The sequence below is a fragment of the Somniosus microcephalus genome, chromosome 20 (assembly GCF_052327205.1).
Source record: "Somniosus microcephalus isolate GS21.2 chromosome 20, FLI_Smic_1.0, whole genome shotgun sequence".
Classification (NCBI taxonomy): domain Eukaryota; kingdom Metazoa; phylum Chordata; class Chondrichthyes; order Squaliformes; family Somniosidae; genus Somniosus; species Somniosus microcephalus.
In genome coordinates, this window is record NC_141006.1 from 41,980,463 (window position 1) to 41,998,738 (window position 18,276).

Consider the following 18,276-nt stretch of genomic DNA (forward strand, 5'->3'; position numbering starts at 1 on the left):
CTAAGAAAGAAAGGTATCAAGTGATCTTAGACATACAAGATAGTTAAGGGAATAGAAAAAGTAAAACCAGATTATTTTAAATTGAATTGCAAGAGTGGGATGAGAAAGCAACACAGCTTCAAATCAGTCACACACAAATCAATGAATATTCTTCCAATGAGATAGCAAGGGAATGCTGTTAAGTGTCAAGAGTGTCAATATGTCAGAGTGTCTATTGACAGTCAGCCAGCCAATGAGTTGGAGGCATGGTGGGACTTACAGCAGGACTCACAGCAAACAAGGTCCATTTACTCAGCAGTCGGTTTAAACAGCACAGTCTAGAGTCTATTTAGCTTCAATGAAATACAGCAAACAGAACTCATGACTGAAACTGCAGCAACATTTCCAGATAAAAGCAGTGATTTCTGCAGCAAAATGCAGTGAGTATAGTTACATACAAATTATGTGCGTAAAATCAATCCCAGTCACTTGCAGCAGTCTCCAGGCATGATTGATGGGGGAATTACCTAATTGTCTCCATTCTGGCTGTGAACAGTGGTGTCACTATATGCAGCCAGTAAGTGTGGCCATCGCAGTAGCCAATGCACAAATAAAAGTTGCACTTGGTTACTTGCACACCATGACATGATTTAAATCAACTCACCATATGAAAAAACTCTTGTTGCAAGCCCACATCTCTATGGGTACAATATTGAATCATTGTGGCCCTGGACCAAAACAAAAGTGAAACAGGCCACCATTGGCTCTTTTATATCAAACAGTAAGCTAATGGGGTACTTTACCACATAGTAATGTATACTCTTGTACTATATTAAACCAATTCAAGAAAAAAAAGTGAGGAAAATGTTAAAAACCACCTGTAGTGTCAGCACGTGCTTGTGTACTGTGTCCAGGTCTTTCCTCAGACTACAATAGTTTCAGCAAGCCCATTTCAGTTTACTGCATCATGCTTCAACAATCTACTTGTAATTTCTAACCAGCTGATCTAATGTACTTTGGTTTCTAAAACTAGCCATGCTCAGGAATAAATTTAAAAATATTAGCTAATCAGAATGAAAGACTAAGTTGACTGAATCCTCCCAAAATACACAAAATTATGAATCATTAAGTTGATATTTGTATTTGTTTAATGAGTTTCAATGAAACAAATGGCATTTAATGGTTGATTAAAATAACTAGACAAAGGAGATGTGGTATCCACAAACAATACATCTAATACACAGAACACTTCAGTAACTAGCAAATATTACCTCAACAGGCAAGGAACATTATTTGCTTTGTAGAGAGCCAATAAGCCTCGTCACCAGCTGTCCTGTACTTGTTAGATAAGCACACCAGAAATTCTAAAAATCATACATGACATTCCATGAAAGTGTTTGCGAGTGATTAGAACACATTTTCTGTCCCCTCTGCTAGTTTAAAACCTAGATCGCTAGGATTCCAATTCATATTGCAACAAACATGACAAAACTAGCCTTTTCTAAGCACCGACAACTTTTAAACCTTCAAAAAAATATTTGAGCTCCACACAAGTTTTAATTTTGAACTTTATTCTGTTGTTTATATTCTAATGCAACAGGAATCAGTTATTACTATATACTGCCAAAAAACAAAGGTCGCCATTATACCTTTTGACCTCAATTTGTAATACTCAGGGAAGGTATCAAGGCAAAACTGTAAAAGAATCTGAGATGGGAAAGTGTTTAAAACAGGATTAACTAGATTGTAGGAAAGCTTTCCTCCCAAAACACATGCACACACAAAAACAAACATGCTTTACTATCACCCAAGACTTGTCCAAACTTGCCCACTCATTTTACTCCTCTTCATCGTCTCCCACAGCAGGATTAGCTGACATACCACTTTTGGAAAGCAGAAAAGCTCACATTTTGTTCTGGTGATTTTTGCTTGCAGCAATGCCATTTAGTACAGCTCACACCATTCTATAAATTAATATCCTCTATTTTAGCCTTTTCTATAATAAACTTTGAGATTACAGTGTGGGAGATTCAAGTGGTGAGATTTGTGCTCAATCACAAACTAAAAGAGATTTCACTTATTCTTGACCCAAGTAGTTCAGTCAGAGGACTTTTTCTTTTACCTTCCATGAAAGTGTTGGCAAAATATGCACAATGTAAAATTATTGTTGAATGGAAGGTACTGTTCCTAACCACTAGTTTTATGAAAGGCTTTCTGGTAGTGGAGATTTTATTTAAAACTAGGTCTTGAAACTAACTTGAATGAAAATTAATGGGTCATAACCACAGGCTGCAAACAGACACTGTACTCTGATTAAAAGTGACCTCAATCAGTATCGCATAATGCAACAGATACCAACAGGGGAACTAGAACTTGAGGACAGAAGGAAAAATTGGCAGAGGATACTGGAAGGTTTTGAAAGGACAAGCATCTTTAAACAATAGCATTGATTCAAATGATAAAGTCTATCAGTGTAAGTTCTTTCTTCTCCCAACAGCACCCCCCCCCCCCACCAAAATAAATTGATTGAATAGCCCCATAGTCATGATGAATCTGTCAAATTCAACAGGAGTTCCTAACTTTCATATCTGTTCCCAATGACCAAAGTTCTGTTAGTTGCCTCCAGCTGAACCCAGTTATGCCACTGAAGACCAAAAACTGATCTTACGGAGTTCAGATGTGACCAGATGAAATTTGCAGCAAATTTGAATCACTAGTTTTAATTTTGTCTAAATTGATTATCTTATAACTATATCTGATTGCAATTGTAAAATGCACCCAAATAATGCAACTGTTTTTGCTATTAAAAATGCCTACAACTGGTGGGAAGAGAGCGACAGAAAGTGTCTAGAGTGTAAACTATACTAAATTGCATATCATATATGCAACTACATGGTGAGGTTTCAGAAAGTTGTAAATAAGCTTCATAGTTCACTTCCAAGAACTTGTCGCACTGCTTCCCTGTACAGTATAATGAATACCACAGAAATGTGAAGGTGTGTGGTCATGACTAAGAGGTACATAACTGCATTTTGGAACCCCCATATTCTACATAGTAACCAAGTTTTTATAAAAACACCAATGCCAGCTTCATTTGACTGTGTCCTTAATGCTGACAACGCTATACTCCCAAGACATTACCATCTAGCTGTTTTCATAAGGCCACTCTAGATTTATTAACACAAGTCAACTAAATCACAAGTAGGTAATAAAACTCAGGCAAACAAGCACATGTAAGACTGATACAGGTTACAAATCAATTTTCAAACAGGATTCTGCATCCCCAATTTATACTAAGTGTTTAAACCAAAATAGGATATAAAGGAGATGTAGTTTAGGTCAATTTTTATTTTTTTTAACTAAGCTTGTTAGCACTACATAGGGCAAGAAATGTACAAAGAGCAAGGTAAAAGTTGCACTTTTTGGTTAGGTATGCTTAAAAAAAAAACATTCATTGGAATTCATTTTTCTAACTGCTGAACAAACCCTGTTATTCCAGCATATTTTGTGAAAACAGAATTGTCAGAACACAATGATGGGTCATATAATGCCACTGTTTGTCCTTGTATATTTGTAACCTGTTAGATAGCGAGGATCCTTTGATACTGTAGTCTGGATACAGAATATCAAAACAAACAGCTGGATTTGGATTTCTATCTGATTGGGTATTCAAATTAAGAGTCCTGCACAAGCCAAATGTTTCCAAATAGGCCAGTTTCTGACACTCCGCCCATGATCTAATCCATCTTCTGTGATCATACATACTGTACTTGAAAGACAGTACAGTACAATGTTATACTGGCTGAGCTAAAGCCAAATACATTTACAATTAAATAGTGGGATTTAAAAGCATTTTAAATTGAAAATTGCCACTGAGCAATTATCTTTAAAGAGGCAGCTCAAATAATCTTGTAGACATATCCAATTACCAAAAGTTGGCAAATAAGTTTGAAAGCCAATTTAAAATTGCTGGTGCAACAGGTAAAATGTTAACATCTCACTATTGTTTAAACAGACAAACTCTACAAAAATGGGTTTAAACCAAGAGCACAAGAATATTTTTGTAAGAAAAGGCCATTTAGTCCATTTTGACCAAAATACAATGTGGAAAAAAAAACAGCTTTGTACCATTTCACAAATGATTTTGTTGGTTTTGCAGTTTTCAGGAGATAAATTTAGCACAAACAAATCCCTGACACAAACCATCCATTCCCCCCTCCAAGTGTCTAATTTGAAACCAAAAATTATTCGCATTGGTAAATGGTTATATTCTTGGCCCAGTCTGCTTCTACTCCAGACCACCTGTGGGTTTTATGTCCCATCTGCAGGTCTCCAATTCAAACTTTGAACCCAACGACTAGATTGGATATGCACATCCCACTTACTGCCAAGTAACAGTGTTAATGTTTGCAGCTGACAGGTAACACAATGCTCCACTGAATAAAAAAATAAAATCTATTCTACAAGAAATGGAGATTTCTGCAGTATTACTGTAGTGCACTGTATTTTTCAGATCAATACAGAGAAACTGAAATTTCTACTTTAATGATGTTCAAAATTCAGACTAATCACTTGTGACAGAACTTTAATCCTTTCAAAAAGGTTTGCACGGTAACAATCCCATATTCAGTGCCACTTCTTAAAGGCAGATAACAACTGTTGCTTGGTATTCAGCTTCTTGAACTGGAAAAAAATGGCAGGTTATTCTCACAGTAGCAGAGTTAGCAGTGGAAAGTAGACAAATCTCTGTACTGATAGCACATTGACTGGTAAAGTCAGATTTTTTTTGTTTTTTTTTGTTTCATTTTTACAAGAGGTAGGGTGGGCCAGCGGTGAAGAGTTAAAATCCCTCAAGTAGAAGGTGGGTAAAACATGGCACCAAAATTAGTTCTCATAAGTACAGCAGCTGACTTGAGGTGAAAGCCAACACCCGTTCAATCACAAAATGCTTCAGGACACATCTGTAAGAAAAAAAAGTTACTGTTACACAGTATGCACCGGAAGAAAAAAAACCATGAACACTGCATTTTGTTAACCCATAAAAAAGGTCTTAAATTTAGCAAAGTACCCAGTCATCAAAGTTCTTTCACTATGCAAGTTAATACAAATTAATGTTAATGCAGTCAAGGCACGCTTCATTACATATAGGGAAGGTGAATTATCCAATGTTATGCAAAGACAAAATGCATTGAGGCAACATTAGAACTTCATTGCAACAATTAATAGAATTGCCCAAGAGCATCTATATGCACTGGGTTATTGCAGAAATTAACCACAAAGTTTATTCTTTTACAATAATAAGCAGCTTTCATCCTTTATTACATCTTAATTAAAATGTTGGAATTTATTAAAACCAAACTGTGCCAATCCCATAATTATTCAGCTAAATCCATTCATTTACGCTCGCTTGGCTGAGAAAAAAAGATATTTATTCCCCCCCCTTATCTGATCTCTTGGACGGCAGTAATTTATACTGGGCAGATCCAACAGATGCCAGCTGCCCTCTAGTATCTCAAAGCAGTCATTCTTCACGCATAAGCTGCGGACAGCAAGTGCTGCCAGGTTATTCAAACAGAGGGAACCAGTCACACCCGCTGCACAGGACCCCCAACAATATTTTATTCAATTGCTGTCACACGTATTAAGAGCAAATACCATCGTCCTCTCCCCCACAAACACTATCATCAAGGCCAATTTCAGTAACCAGATTGTCATTCTTAGTAGAGATCCATTTATTCAGCAGAGACTAGGAATCTTCCTGATCTGCACAAGTGTGTTCATTTCTTTTCTAAGTTGGCGAGAGCTACCACTTAGATTCTTGCCTCGGCTTTATTTCAAAGATTTAGTCCTGGGCTGTTAGGCATTGGTCATTCACTTGAATGATCATAATTTCAAGAATTCTTTCAGCAATTCCAAACCCATTCCCAGGCTCAGTGCAAACTATAGGCAATCGCTGATTTATGCACATATTATACAAAAAGCAAGCACTAAAAGCCAAAACCCAAGAATTTTTGCTGAACATTCAGGGTTATACACACAAGATACTTGGTGGTTATATCACAGTATTGAGTGTTGTACACCAACACACAGACCAAAGATATGCTGACACCTGTGGCTTGGAAAATGGACTTGAAACCCCCTAGGCTGAACTGCTCCTGTTCTAATGCACTATGGAGTCAAGATTGCCAATGTAACTTAGTGGCTATACAAATCAGAAACCACTTTCCAACCGTTTGACTCAAGAGTAGTTACTTTATTTGTGGAAACAGGCCTTTGCAACTGTGTATACACTAAACAAGTTAGTGGATGACAGATGCTTAATATACCAAGACCAAGTCTTTGAAGTAAATTCTCAAATTCTGCCCTCTTGAGCATCCCTGATTATAAAATCGCTCAACCATCGGTGGCCGTACCTTTAGCTGCCTAATAATAATTCAACTTTGTCATTGTACAATGCACAAGTACATGAACAACGAAATGTGATCTTGCAAGCTCCCATGAGTCCAGTACAAATAACATTAACATTAAACGTAAATAGCACCGTCCTGGGAGAAGCAAAGCCGCTGCGTCTGTGCGCGCCGCCATTCCATTTCCACCATTCCTCTTGTCCGACAATCTTCAGCCCAACGCCCGGGCCTGCTCACCAACCGCCCCTCCTCGGGGCTCCTTCCGTGACCTTCTGCACCTGGTCTTCCCCGATGGTCACCCCTCCAGGTACTAACCAGGCCTGGCTCTGCTTAGCTTCCAAGCCTTGCCAGTGACCCTGTCCCTAGTCCCAGGAACAGGGCCCCAAGCTCTGGAACTCCCTCCCGAAACCTCTCCGCCTATCTACCTCACTTTCCTCCTTTAAGATGCTACTTAAAACCTACCTCTTTGACCAAGCTTTTGGTCATCTGCCCTAATTTATGTGGCTCGGTGTTAATTTTTTCGTCTTATTACACTCCTGTGAAGCACCTTGGGACATCTTACTAAGTTAAAGGCACTATGTAAATAAAAGTTGTTGTAGTAAAGTGGAGGCTGAAATCTAAACTGGAGTGACCCATTAGCTTACAAGCAGATTAAGATTCCCCTAGCCCATGCCGAGTAAATTAATCACTGCTGAGTGTGGCAATATCACCTTGGCTTACCGGGGCTAAGAAAGGTGGGGGGGGGGGGGGGGGGGGAGAAAGAGAGCGGGCGGAGAAGGGAGAATGGAGGTTCCCTGCTCTGGATTGCTGTTCAATGCCGCTACGGAACACGTATTTCTGTGAAGGTGTAACGTGAATTTAATTTCGCTGGCTGTGATTTCTTTCATGACTAAAAATGGTCATTTTAAACCATACTGTCATCCGTTTACAGAAATTTCGTAAAACTTATGAGATATTGTGTGCTTTAAAGTAAAATAGCTACAAGTTGTGTCTTTAGAATTATGCAGTCATATCCTTATGACCCATTTACTTTGCCACTAACAGCTCTAAAAATCAGCAGCAAATTTGTACCATGAACAAAGCAATGCTGCTCCTGCAAAGTGTGGTATATACCATCAAGAGTTTCTGTCAGCACTCTGGTGGCAGTACCACACCCCACCTTTGCAGTTACTGGTTTGTATGAAGTAATTCTCAGCCATCGAGAGAGTAAAGGTGACCCTTAATTACTGATGATCACTTGTAAAACAAAAAATAGAATGTACTGTTCAGAAACAGGCCATTTAGCCCAACTGGTCCATGCCGATGTTTATGCTTCACACGAGCCCCTTCCCAGCCCTTTTCATCTAATCCTATCTGCATAACCTTTTATTCCTTTCTCCCTCATGTGTTTATCTAGCTTACCCATAACTGCATCTATGTTATTTGCCTCAACTACTCCTTGTGGTAGACAGTGCCACATTCTAACCACTCTCTGGGTAAATACATTTCTCCTGAATTCCCCATTGGATTTATTAGTGACCATCTTATATTTATGCCCCCCCCCCCCCACAAGTGGAAACATCTTCTCTACATCTACTTTATCAAACCCCCTTCATAGTTTTAAATACCTTTATCAGGTCACTGCTCAGCCTTCGCATTACTTAAGAGCCCCAGCCAGTTTAATCTTTCCTGATGGGTATAACCGCTCAGTTCTGGTATCGTCTGAGAGAATTGGCACCTTCTCCAGTGCCTTTATCCTTTTTATAATATGGAGACCAGAACGGTGCACATTACTCCAAGTGGAGTAGCCTTGGAAGTCCTCAACGTTGACTTTAAATCCAATGAAGTCTTATGGCTTCAGGTCAAAGCCTCTTGCTGATTGCTACCTACCGCTCTCCCTCAGCAGATGAAGCGTACACCTTTGTGTTGAACACCACTAGAGGAAGCCCTGAGGGTGGCAAGGGCACAAAATGGACACTGAAATCCCCACATTACCAAGAGTGACTCAGTGGTACCACCTCTGGCCAAGCCCTGAATAACAGCAGCTAAGACTGAGCTTGCGAGAAGTGGTGAGAAAACCAACACGATGGAATAACCTACTCGATCTTGTCCTCACCAACCTACCTATAGCAAATGCATCTTTGCATGACAGCATTGGTACAAGTGAGCATTGCACAGTCCAAATCCCATCTTTACACTAAGGATACCCTCCATTGTCATGTGGCACTACCACCATGGTAAGTGGGATAGATGAACAGATTTAGCAGCACAAAACTGGCATCCAGGAGGTGCTTTGGGCCATCAGCAGCATTATATACCACCACAATCTGCAACCACATGGCCCAGCATATCCATCACACCGCCATCATCAAGCCAGGTTCAAAGAGAAGTGTGGTGCAGAATACCTGGAGCACCAGGCCTACCTGAACAGGAGGTGCCAACCTGGTGAAGCTACAACACAACACTACATGGATGGTAAATGAAAGCAGCATGCTATACACAGAGCCAAGTAATCCCACAATTAATGGATCAGGTCAAAACTCTGCAATCTTGCCACATCTAGGCAGGAACTAACAAGAGGAGCCAGCTCTATGAAATTCCCCATCCTCAACAAAATGGCAGAACCCACGATATGTGCAAAAACAAGGCTGAATGAAACATTTGCAACAATCTTCAGTCAGAAGTATTAAGTGGATGATCCTTCTTGGCTTTTGCCCGAGGTCCCCACCATCACAGAACAACTTGCATTTATAAGCCAGCCTTCAGCCAATTTGATTCACTCCATGACTGGACAAAGCAAAGGCTACAAGGCCCCAATAACATCCCTGCTGTATTGAAGACCTGTACTCCAGAACTAGCCTCACCCCTAGCTAAGCTAAGCTGTTCAAGTACAGCAATAGCACTGGCATCTACCCAATAATGTGGAAAATTGTCACGGCATGCCCAGTCTACAAAAAACAGGACAAATCCAACCCACCCAATTACCACAGTAATGGAAGTTGTAGTCAACAGTGCTATCAAGCAGCACTTGCTCTACAATAACGTGCTAACCGATGCTCAGTTTGGGTTCTGCCAGGATCACTCGGCTCTATCCCTGGCTCAAACATGGAAACAAGAGCTGATTTCCAGAGGCAAGGAGAAAATGACTGCCCCGACATCAAGGCAGCATTTGACAGAACATAGCACCAAGAAACCCCGGTAAAACAGAAGTCAATGGGGATCAGGGAGAAAATTCTCCAGTCGCTAGAGTCATACCGGTCACAAAAGATGGTTCTGGTTGTTGGAGGCCAGTCTCGGCCCCAGGACATCACTGCAGGAGTTCCTCAAGGCAATGTCCTAGGCCTAACTATCTCCACCTGCTGCATCAATGATCTTCCCTCCTTCATAAAGGTCAGAAGTGAGACCGTTTGCTGATGATTGCAATGTTGAGCTCCATTTATTCATCCTCAGATAATGAAGCAGTCCATGACCACATAACAATACCTGGACAACATCCAGGCTTGGGGAGATAAATGGCAAGTAACATTCACACCACACAAGTGCCAGGCAATGATCATCAACGAGTGTGTCTTAACCATCTCCATTATATTTAATGGCATGAGCATCAACCTCCAGGGGATCACCATTCATCAGAAACTTAATTGCAGCAGCCATAAATGCAGTGACGACTAGAGCAGGTCAGAAGCTGGGTATTCTGTGGTGAGCAGCAATGTGTACCACCTACAGAATGCAATGCAGCAACTTGCCAAAGGTTCTTCGGCAGCTCCTACCAAACCTCCCCCACCTAGAAGAACAAAGGCAGTATGTACAAGTGAACATCAACTCCAAGATCCCCAAGTCACACGCCATCCTGATGGCATATCTTATTTCCCTAATCATAGCTGTGTCAAAATCGTGGAACTTCCTACCCAACAGCATTGTGGCTCACCACCACCACAAGGGCAACTAGGGATGGGCAATAAATGCCAGCCTAGCAAACAACACCCACACCCCATGAATTTTTTTTTTTTTTTTTTTTTTTAAACCATGAGATTTTTGCACTCACCATGCTGAACAGACTTTTAACCCTTCAGTCCTGGCTAGGTTTAACCACAAGTCTAGAGGTGAAAGACCAGTGTCTAACCCAATGTACATCACTAAGGATCTTCATAAGTGAACATAAAAGTATTTGATTGAAGTCAGAACTGGCTGTTATACAAACCATGGGACAATATGAACAGAAATATCAGTAGAGCACTGAGACCGTGAGCTGGTAAGCAGTTTATATTGCCAGTAATGAATATAAATGTATTAAATTGCTTTTAACCTCTCAATTAGGAAAGGGTAACTAAAAAGCAAACCTGGATCCACAATGGTCAAAGTCACATTGTGAATCTGATAAGCAAATCTCCATATTTAGGGTCTAATTAACTGACAAAATGATTAAATGCAAGTCAAATTGCACTCCATTATTCCCTCTTAAAAGTCTCCAATTTAATGAGGTATTCTGAAGCCTACAGGAAGTCCACACTTACAGCTGGCAGGTCGTTCTCCATATCGTCTCATAATCTGGTCGTGTGTGAATTTCACAAAAGCATCATATTGTTCTGAAAAAAGGCAGATAATATTTAAAACAACTATCCAACTTAATTCTGATATTGCAAGAATACATTTGAAGTTTGTTTTTTTTTAAAAATAAAATAAAAAAAAATTGCTTGGATTCAATTCAATTAAGAATGTTACAAAGTATGCTGTGCACACCAACCCATGTTATTCCATACAATAAAAAAGGTTAAGTTTGTACGGGCCTTTTTTATATTTGAAGTTTATGCTTTTTTCACTACCGGGGTCATCATGGCAAGGCTTGTGAAATGTTTTACTGGACCAGATAATTTAAAGAACATTAACAAATTTTCACCACATGCTACTTATACATGGGTCTGATGTCAGACTAAAATCATCCATAGGGATCAATGTGAAGTGTTCTCCACACCAGGTCAGTTCACATTGAGCACGAGTTCTTAAAATGGTGGACACAAGGCCTGTCCACGTATAATTATGAGGACCACACTTTTTTTTTTTAACCTGAATGATGCTGCAGTGGTTCCTCCCAATTGGCTAGAATCAAAGTCAATCACACCAAGCTCCTCTCCTCAGCAGAGGTATGCACACGTTATAAACATTTTCTCCATGAGCACTAGGTGACAAGTGGGTTGGGCAACTGCAGAGATAAGACTCAAATAAAAAGGGAGCAATTATGACTTTTAAAGTCACTCCCTCCTCAGACAACTTATTTGATGCAGGTTTGTTGTCACGGATCAAGACACAATTTCTCCTTTAGATCTTAACCAATTTCAAACTCTCGCGCTCTAAGCACCTTTGTGGCCCACAAGCTAGACTCACACGTGGTAGAACGAATGCTGCATGAAATGGGAAGAAAGAAAAAAGATTCTTTGTTGCTGACACAAACAAGAGTAAAAAAAAGATAAGGGAAGAAAAAATGAAGTACTTTGCTGATCCATAGCTGGGAAGGCTTGTAAAGCTCAAATTTTTGGTGGAGCCCAGCCTAAAAACATTGAGAAGCACCGACTTAAAAAAGATAATCTGAACCTACCTGTAGCAGTACAATATACAGATCTACAAGACTAGAGATATTTCTGACACTTCTCCAAAAAGTTAAATGTCTCCATTGAATTTGAAAATACATATTCAATCAGAATATTGGCACATTAATTTTGTTAACGGGAAGAACCAACTTTCTACATGCAGGTTAGGGGGCGGGGAAAAAAAAACCTTGGGGAATAAAATTCCTTTTAACTGAACAGGTGAATGCCCACTTTTCTCAAATTAACTTTGCAGGGCTATGAGGAACAAGCAGGGGAGTAGGAATAATTGCATAGCTCTTTCAAAGAGCTGGCCTAGGCATGATGGGCAGAATGGCCTCCTTCTCAGAGTCAGTTATACAGCACAGAAAGAGGCCCTTCGGCCCATCGTGTCCGCGCCGGCCATCAAGCCCAGTCTATTCTAATCCCATTTTCCAGCACTTGGTCCATAGCCTTGTATGCTATGGCGTTTCAAGTGCTCATCTAAATGCTTCTTGAATGTTGAGGGTTCCTGCCTCTACCACCCTTTCAGGCAGTGAGTCCCAGATTCCAACCATCCTCTGGGTGAAAAAGTTTTTCCTCAAATCCCCTCTAAACCTCCTGCCCCTTACCTTGAAACTATGCCCCCTGGTTATTGATCCCTCTACCAAGGGGAAAAGTTCCTTTCTATCTGCGCCCCTCATAATTTTGTACACCTCAATCAGGTCCCCCCCTCAGCCTTCTCTACTCTAAGGAAAACAACCCCAGCCTGTCCAGTCTCTCTTCATAGCTGAAGCACTCCAGCCCAGGTAACATCCTGGTGAATCTCCTCTGCACCCTCTCCAATGCAATAACATCCTTCCTATAGTGTGGCAACCAGAACTGCACAGTATTCCAGCTGTGGCCTAACTAGCGTTTTGTACAGCTCCATCAAAATCTCCCTGCTCTTATATTCGATGCCTCGGCTAATGAAGGCAAGTATCCCATATGCCTTTTTAACCACCTTATCTATCTGTCCTGCTGCCTTCAGGGATCTATGTACATGCACACCAAGGTCCCTCTGATCCTCTGTCCTTCCTAGGGTCCAACCATTCATTGTGTATTCCCTTGCATTGTTAGTCCTCCCAAAATGCATCACCTCACACTTTTCAGGGTTAAATTCCATTTGCCACTGTTCTGCCCATCTAACCAACCCATCTATATCGTCCTGTAGCCTAAGGCTTCCCTCCTCACTATTTACCACTCCACCAATTTTTGTGTCATCTGCGAACTTACTGATCATACCTCCTACATTTATATCTAAATTAATGTACACTACAAACAGCAAAGGACCTAGCACCGATCCCTGCGGTACACCACTGGACACAGGCTTCCAGTCACAAAAACAACCTTTGACCATCACCCTCTGCCTCCTGCCACAAAGCCAATTTTGGATCCAATGTGCCAAATTACCCTGGTTCCCATGGGCTCTTGATCAGTCTTCCATGCGGGACTGTGTCAAAAGCCTTACTGAAGTCCATGTAGACTACATCAACTGCACTACCCTCATCCACACACCTAGTCGCCCCCTTGAAAAATTCAAATTGGTTAGACATGATCTCCCCCGGACAAAGCTATGCTGACTATCCTTGATTAATCCTTGCCTCTCCAAGTGGAGACTAATTCTGTCCCTCAGAATTTCCCTACCACTGATGTTAGGCTCACTGGCCTGTCATTCCCTGGTTTATCCCTACTACCCTTCTTGAATAATGGTACTACGTTAGCCGTCCTCCAGTCTTCTGGCACCTCCCCTGTGGCCAGAGAGGTTCTGAAAATTTGAGTCAGAGCCCCTGCAATCTCCTCCCTTGCCTCACACAGCAGCCTGGGATATATCTCGTCTGGGCCTGGGGATTTATCCACTTTTAAGCCCACTAAAACCGCTAGTACCTCCTCCCTCTCAATACTAATTTGTTCAAGTATATCACAATCCCCCTGCAGGATTTCTACACCTACATTGTCCTTCTCCATAGTGAACAAAGATGCAAAATATTAATTTAAAACTTCACTTACATCTTCTGGCTCTACACACAGATTGCCACTTTGGTCCCTACTCTTGCCCTGGTTATCCTCTTGCCCTTAATATACTTATAAAACACCTTGGGATTTTCCTTTATTTTGCCCTTGTGCGGTCTGTTTCTATGAATTATGGAGTTATTAAAAGCAGGCATTCCCCAACCCAACTTGAATTCAAGTGCGACAGATATACATCAAGAACTATTTCTCCGGACACCCCTTATGTACTTCCACTCGTGCAGATTATATAGCCCCAGTACAAAGTTTAGCATTAGTTAAAACTTACTATTAATGATTCAAAAAATGTCTTTAGCCACAAATATTCAAGGGCCAGTCAAAATATTGAAGCATGTTTGAAACATGGACAGGTTGGGTGATTGGGCAGAAGCACGGCAGATGCAATATAACGTGGATAAATGTGAGGTTATCCACTTTGGTGTCAAAAACAGGAAGGCAGATTATCTGAATGGCAATAGATTGGGAGAAGGGGAAGTGCAACGAGACCTGGGTGTCCTTGTGCACCAGTCGCTGAAGGTAAGTATGCAGGTGCAGCAGGCGGTTAAGGCGGCAAATGGTATATTGGCCTTCGTAGCGAGAGGGTTTGAGTACAGGAACAAGGATGTCTTGCTGCAGTTGTACAGGGCCTTGGTGAGACCACATCTTGAGTATTGTGTGCAGTTTTGGTCGCCTTATCTGAGGAAGGATATTCTTGCCATGGAAGGAGTTCAGCGAAGATTCACCAGGCTGATACCTGGGATGGCAGGAATGACGTACGAGGAGAGATTGGGTCGATTGGGCTTGTACTCGCTGGAGTTTAGAAGAATGAGAGGGGGATCTCATTGAAACTTATAAAATTCTGGTAGGACTGGACAGACTAGATGCAGGGAGGATGTTCCCGATGGTCGGGGAATCCAGAACCAGGGGTCACAGTCTAAGGATAAGGAGTAGGCCTTTTAGGACAGAAATGAGGAGGAATTTCTTCACCCAGAGAGTGGTGAACCTGTGGAATTCTCTACCACAGAAGGCAATAGAGGCCAATTCATTAAATATATTCAAGAAGGAGTTGGATATATTTCTTAAGGCTAAAGGGATCAAGGGATATGGGGAGAAGGCAGGGACAGGGTACTGAATTTGGATGATCAGCCATGATCGCATTGAATGGCAGAGCAGGCTCGAGGGGCCGAATGGCCTACTCCTGCTCCTATCTTCTATGTTTCTATGAAACTTTCTCAAACAAAATGGACCCATGGAGAACCACAATTTTCAGCAGAGGCTTAATGAAGATTCCTATAGAACTTTCAGTATTGGACTTCAAGAGTTTTCAAAATTGGATGTTTCAATAGATGAAACAGACGACAGAGACTGCCCCTATACAGTTGCAACATTATTCTAAATTTTACAGCCTAGTTTTTCAGATTCTACTTTAGCAAGGACAGCTACCAAGGTAGGAAATCTATAAGCCTGTGTATACAGATTGCCATTAAAGATGGTTGCTGCAGTTCAACAAGCTGGGACTGCTATATTTTGCCCATTACTCACCCTCCCCTTCTGGATGCATCTCTCCAGTTAATGAATGGTTTTTGTGATACTCCTACCTGCAAGTTTTGTGTTTAGAACTTGTTCATATTCCTCCCGGATCTTGCTTTCATGGTCTTTAAGCAGACGCTCACAGATTATTCCAACCTGTCGTAATGTGAACAATGGCTGATCTTTCTTAGATAATGTCCCTATATTAAAAAAAAGGGAGCTCAGTTCAAATACATAAATGCAGTTGATGTCCCACCAGGAAACAAGTTTCTTTTCACCCACTGGCCCATGAATCTGATGAATATATTGTGGTCTTCTGCACACGCCTTCACACGATTTTATTAAAATTAATTTTGGTGTGTTAGCTGTTCTGTGCTTTACAGCCTTAAAAACTGCAGATTGAAATTACAGCTGCAAGGTAAATGAGGCAATGCTGTTGAATCCAGAGGCAACATGATCCAGCTGAATAGGTGGTTTGTAGGAAATCAGTATCAACTGTTCATTTCAGCCTATACAGGCCAATTATCTCCCCCCCCCCCCAACGCCACCCCAAAACTCTGGCCTGCATGGACTTCCCAGCCAAGCCTATGGCTGCCAGAAATGACCACAAAAGGAGAGTTTAAAACAGCTGCACAAGCATCAGCAAGTAGTTTCTGATGTTGTGAAAGGCCCACCACAATCCTTAATCCAAGGGCTACAGAATCACTTAAAATGGCCCAGGTTACAGACAAAAACTGAATACATTAGTCTTCCTTTTTCACAAATGTACCACTCACTTTCAAATAGGTTTTTAAGTTGTGGTGGCAGACAGAGAAACAGAGACAGAAAAGGAGGTATGAAGTGGAATTACTTCTCCCCCCTTCTGACAAAGCCCAAATGTCTAACATTCAGAGATTCCAGACCCTTGTGAACTGCCTCATTCTTTTCTTGTTACCTGGTCAGCCTGACAAAAATTTCCAAGCTGTTTTATGGTTTTTATTCCTGTTAATTCAAATCAGTTTTTGCTAGAGAAAAAAAATAAAAATCGAATTATCCAATATAAGTAAGCAAATTTAATAAAACAGCATCAGAAATGTCATAAAATGGCAAAGCAGCTATTGAACTGCCCGTGATCTATCCCTGAGCAACTGTGGTGGGAGCCAGTTCCCATACCTCCTTCTGCTCACTGCACCCACTTTCTTCGGTCTCTTCCTCTCCTCTCATTAGCAGAAGCATCTTCCTGTACAGCTCAACAATTTTCATGTTAGTCAGCAATCCAGATATCAGGACTTTATCAACACCGAGTCAAACATAATATCTGCTGGCAGGTGCAACAGAGAATGTGTGCTCAAATGGTGGCATAGTGGTTAGCACTGTTGCCTCACAGCGCCAGAGACCCGGGATCGAATCCGGCCTCGGGTGACTGTGTGGAGTTTGCACATTCTCCCCGTGTTTGCGTGGGTTTCCTCCGGGTGCTCCAGTTTCCTCCCACAGTCCAAAGATGTGCGGGTTAGGTTGATTGGCTATGATAAATTGACCCTTAGTGTTAGGGGGATTAAATACGTGGGGTTACGGGGATCGTGTGGGATATGTGTCGGTGCAGGCTCGATGGGCCGAAATGGCCTCTATCTGCACTGTGGGGTTTCTGTGATTCTGTGAAATGGGTTCGCTACTTCAAAGCTAGTCATTGGTACCAGTGGATCAACTGTCAGATGCAACAGCTTCCACTGTTGCTAGGATTAATTTACAATGCCAAAAGAAGCTGGCAATGGAATCTACATTTAGAAGCAAGCAGGAGTCCAATCCACAATTGTGAACTACCAAGGCAGATTTTCTACCTTGCGATACCATGCTTCAAATTGGCACAACTACTCCTCAAAGAGAATTAGTCATCCACGTTTCTTATTTCTGAAGGTTATGGGCAGGGTAACGCTTCCAAGATAAAGGGAGTTTGTAATTCACCATCACAAACAGCTTCATTTAAATATGCCTTCAGTGGGTAGACCTAGAACTTAATGCACCAGAGTCAACTCTCAATGCTGAAACCAGCTTAAATACAACAGTTTTGGATAATGCTGAAAGCTATAACAAAGGCAAATAACTGAAGGCTTCAGGATTATGGTTGCACAAGCAAAACTGGCATCAGGCAATTGTGACCTGGAGTCCCAGAGGATCTCCGACAGTTTTTCCCCCAAGCTAATGCAAAACATTAAAAAAAATTTAAAAAAAAGTGTTCAAGCAAACTCTCTCACTAATGCAGATTCTATAGCCGAGCTGGGAATGGAAAAGTACTTCTATGTAAAAGAAAAGTGCTGGACAAAAATCAAGCAACATCCTTGCAAACCAGGACAACCTCCCAGTAAAACAAGTCCATCACGTCACGCTTTTGTGCTTTCAGCCAGCTTTACATTTCAGAACCTTGTGCAATAGGAAGGGTCCACTGTATTCAATGCTGATTTTAAACTACATGGTGTTAATTGCAGGAAAAGATGGAATCAACCAACAGTAAAGAACAAACTGCAAGTTTACTTTAATGAGCAGCTGATACCAAAGCACAGCTGGCATCAAGCTAGCCTAAATTGGTAGTGATTTAAAAAACTTTGCAGAAACATTTACATAAGTAAACTGGAAAAATGCAATAAAAATTGTATGATGACATTTGGCCTATAAAGCAGAATCAATGAATGGCAATTCAAATTTTCTGATGAATGAAACAAGTCTACTGTTGATAAGAGAAGGACTTATTTACTATTGTGTTGTGTGTGGGGGGGGGGGGGGGGGGGGGGGAAGAA

At 41.2% G+C, this 18,276-nt stretch overlaps 1 protein-coding gene across 1 annotated transcript in view; it reads right to left on the reverse strand.

Moving 5' to 3' along the window:
• Positions 1-1,104: 1,104 nt before the first annotated feature.
• Positions 1,105-18,276, reverse strand: part of akirin1 (akirin 1) — a 40,280-nt gene continuing 23,108 nt past the window's right edge. Inside the window, exons 3-5 of the mRNA XM_085962491.1 lie at positions 15,574-15,705; positions 10,880-10,951; positions 1,105-4,940 (exon numbers count right to left, since the gene is read on the reverse strand). Of these exons, the coding sequence (XP_085818617.1) occupies positions 4,930-4,940; positions 10,880-10,951; positions 15,574-15,705 (215 nt within the window). The 3' untranslated portion in view covers positions 1,105-4,929. The remainder of the gene's footprint in view (positions 4,941-10,879; positions 10,952-15,573; positions 15,706-18,276) is intronic.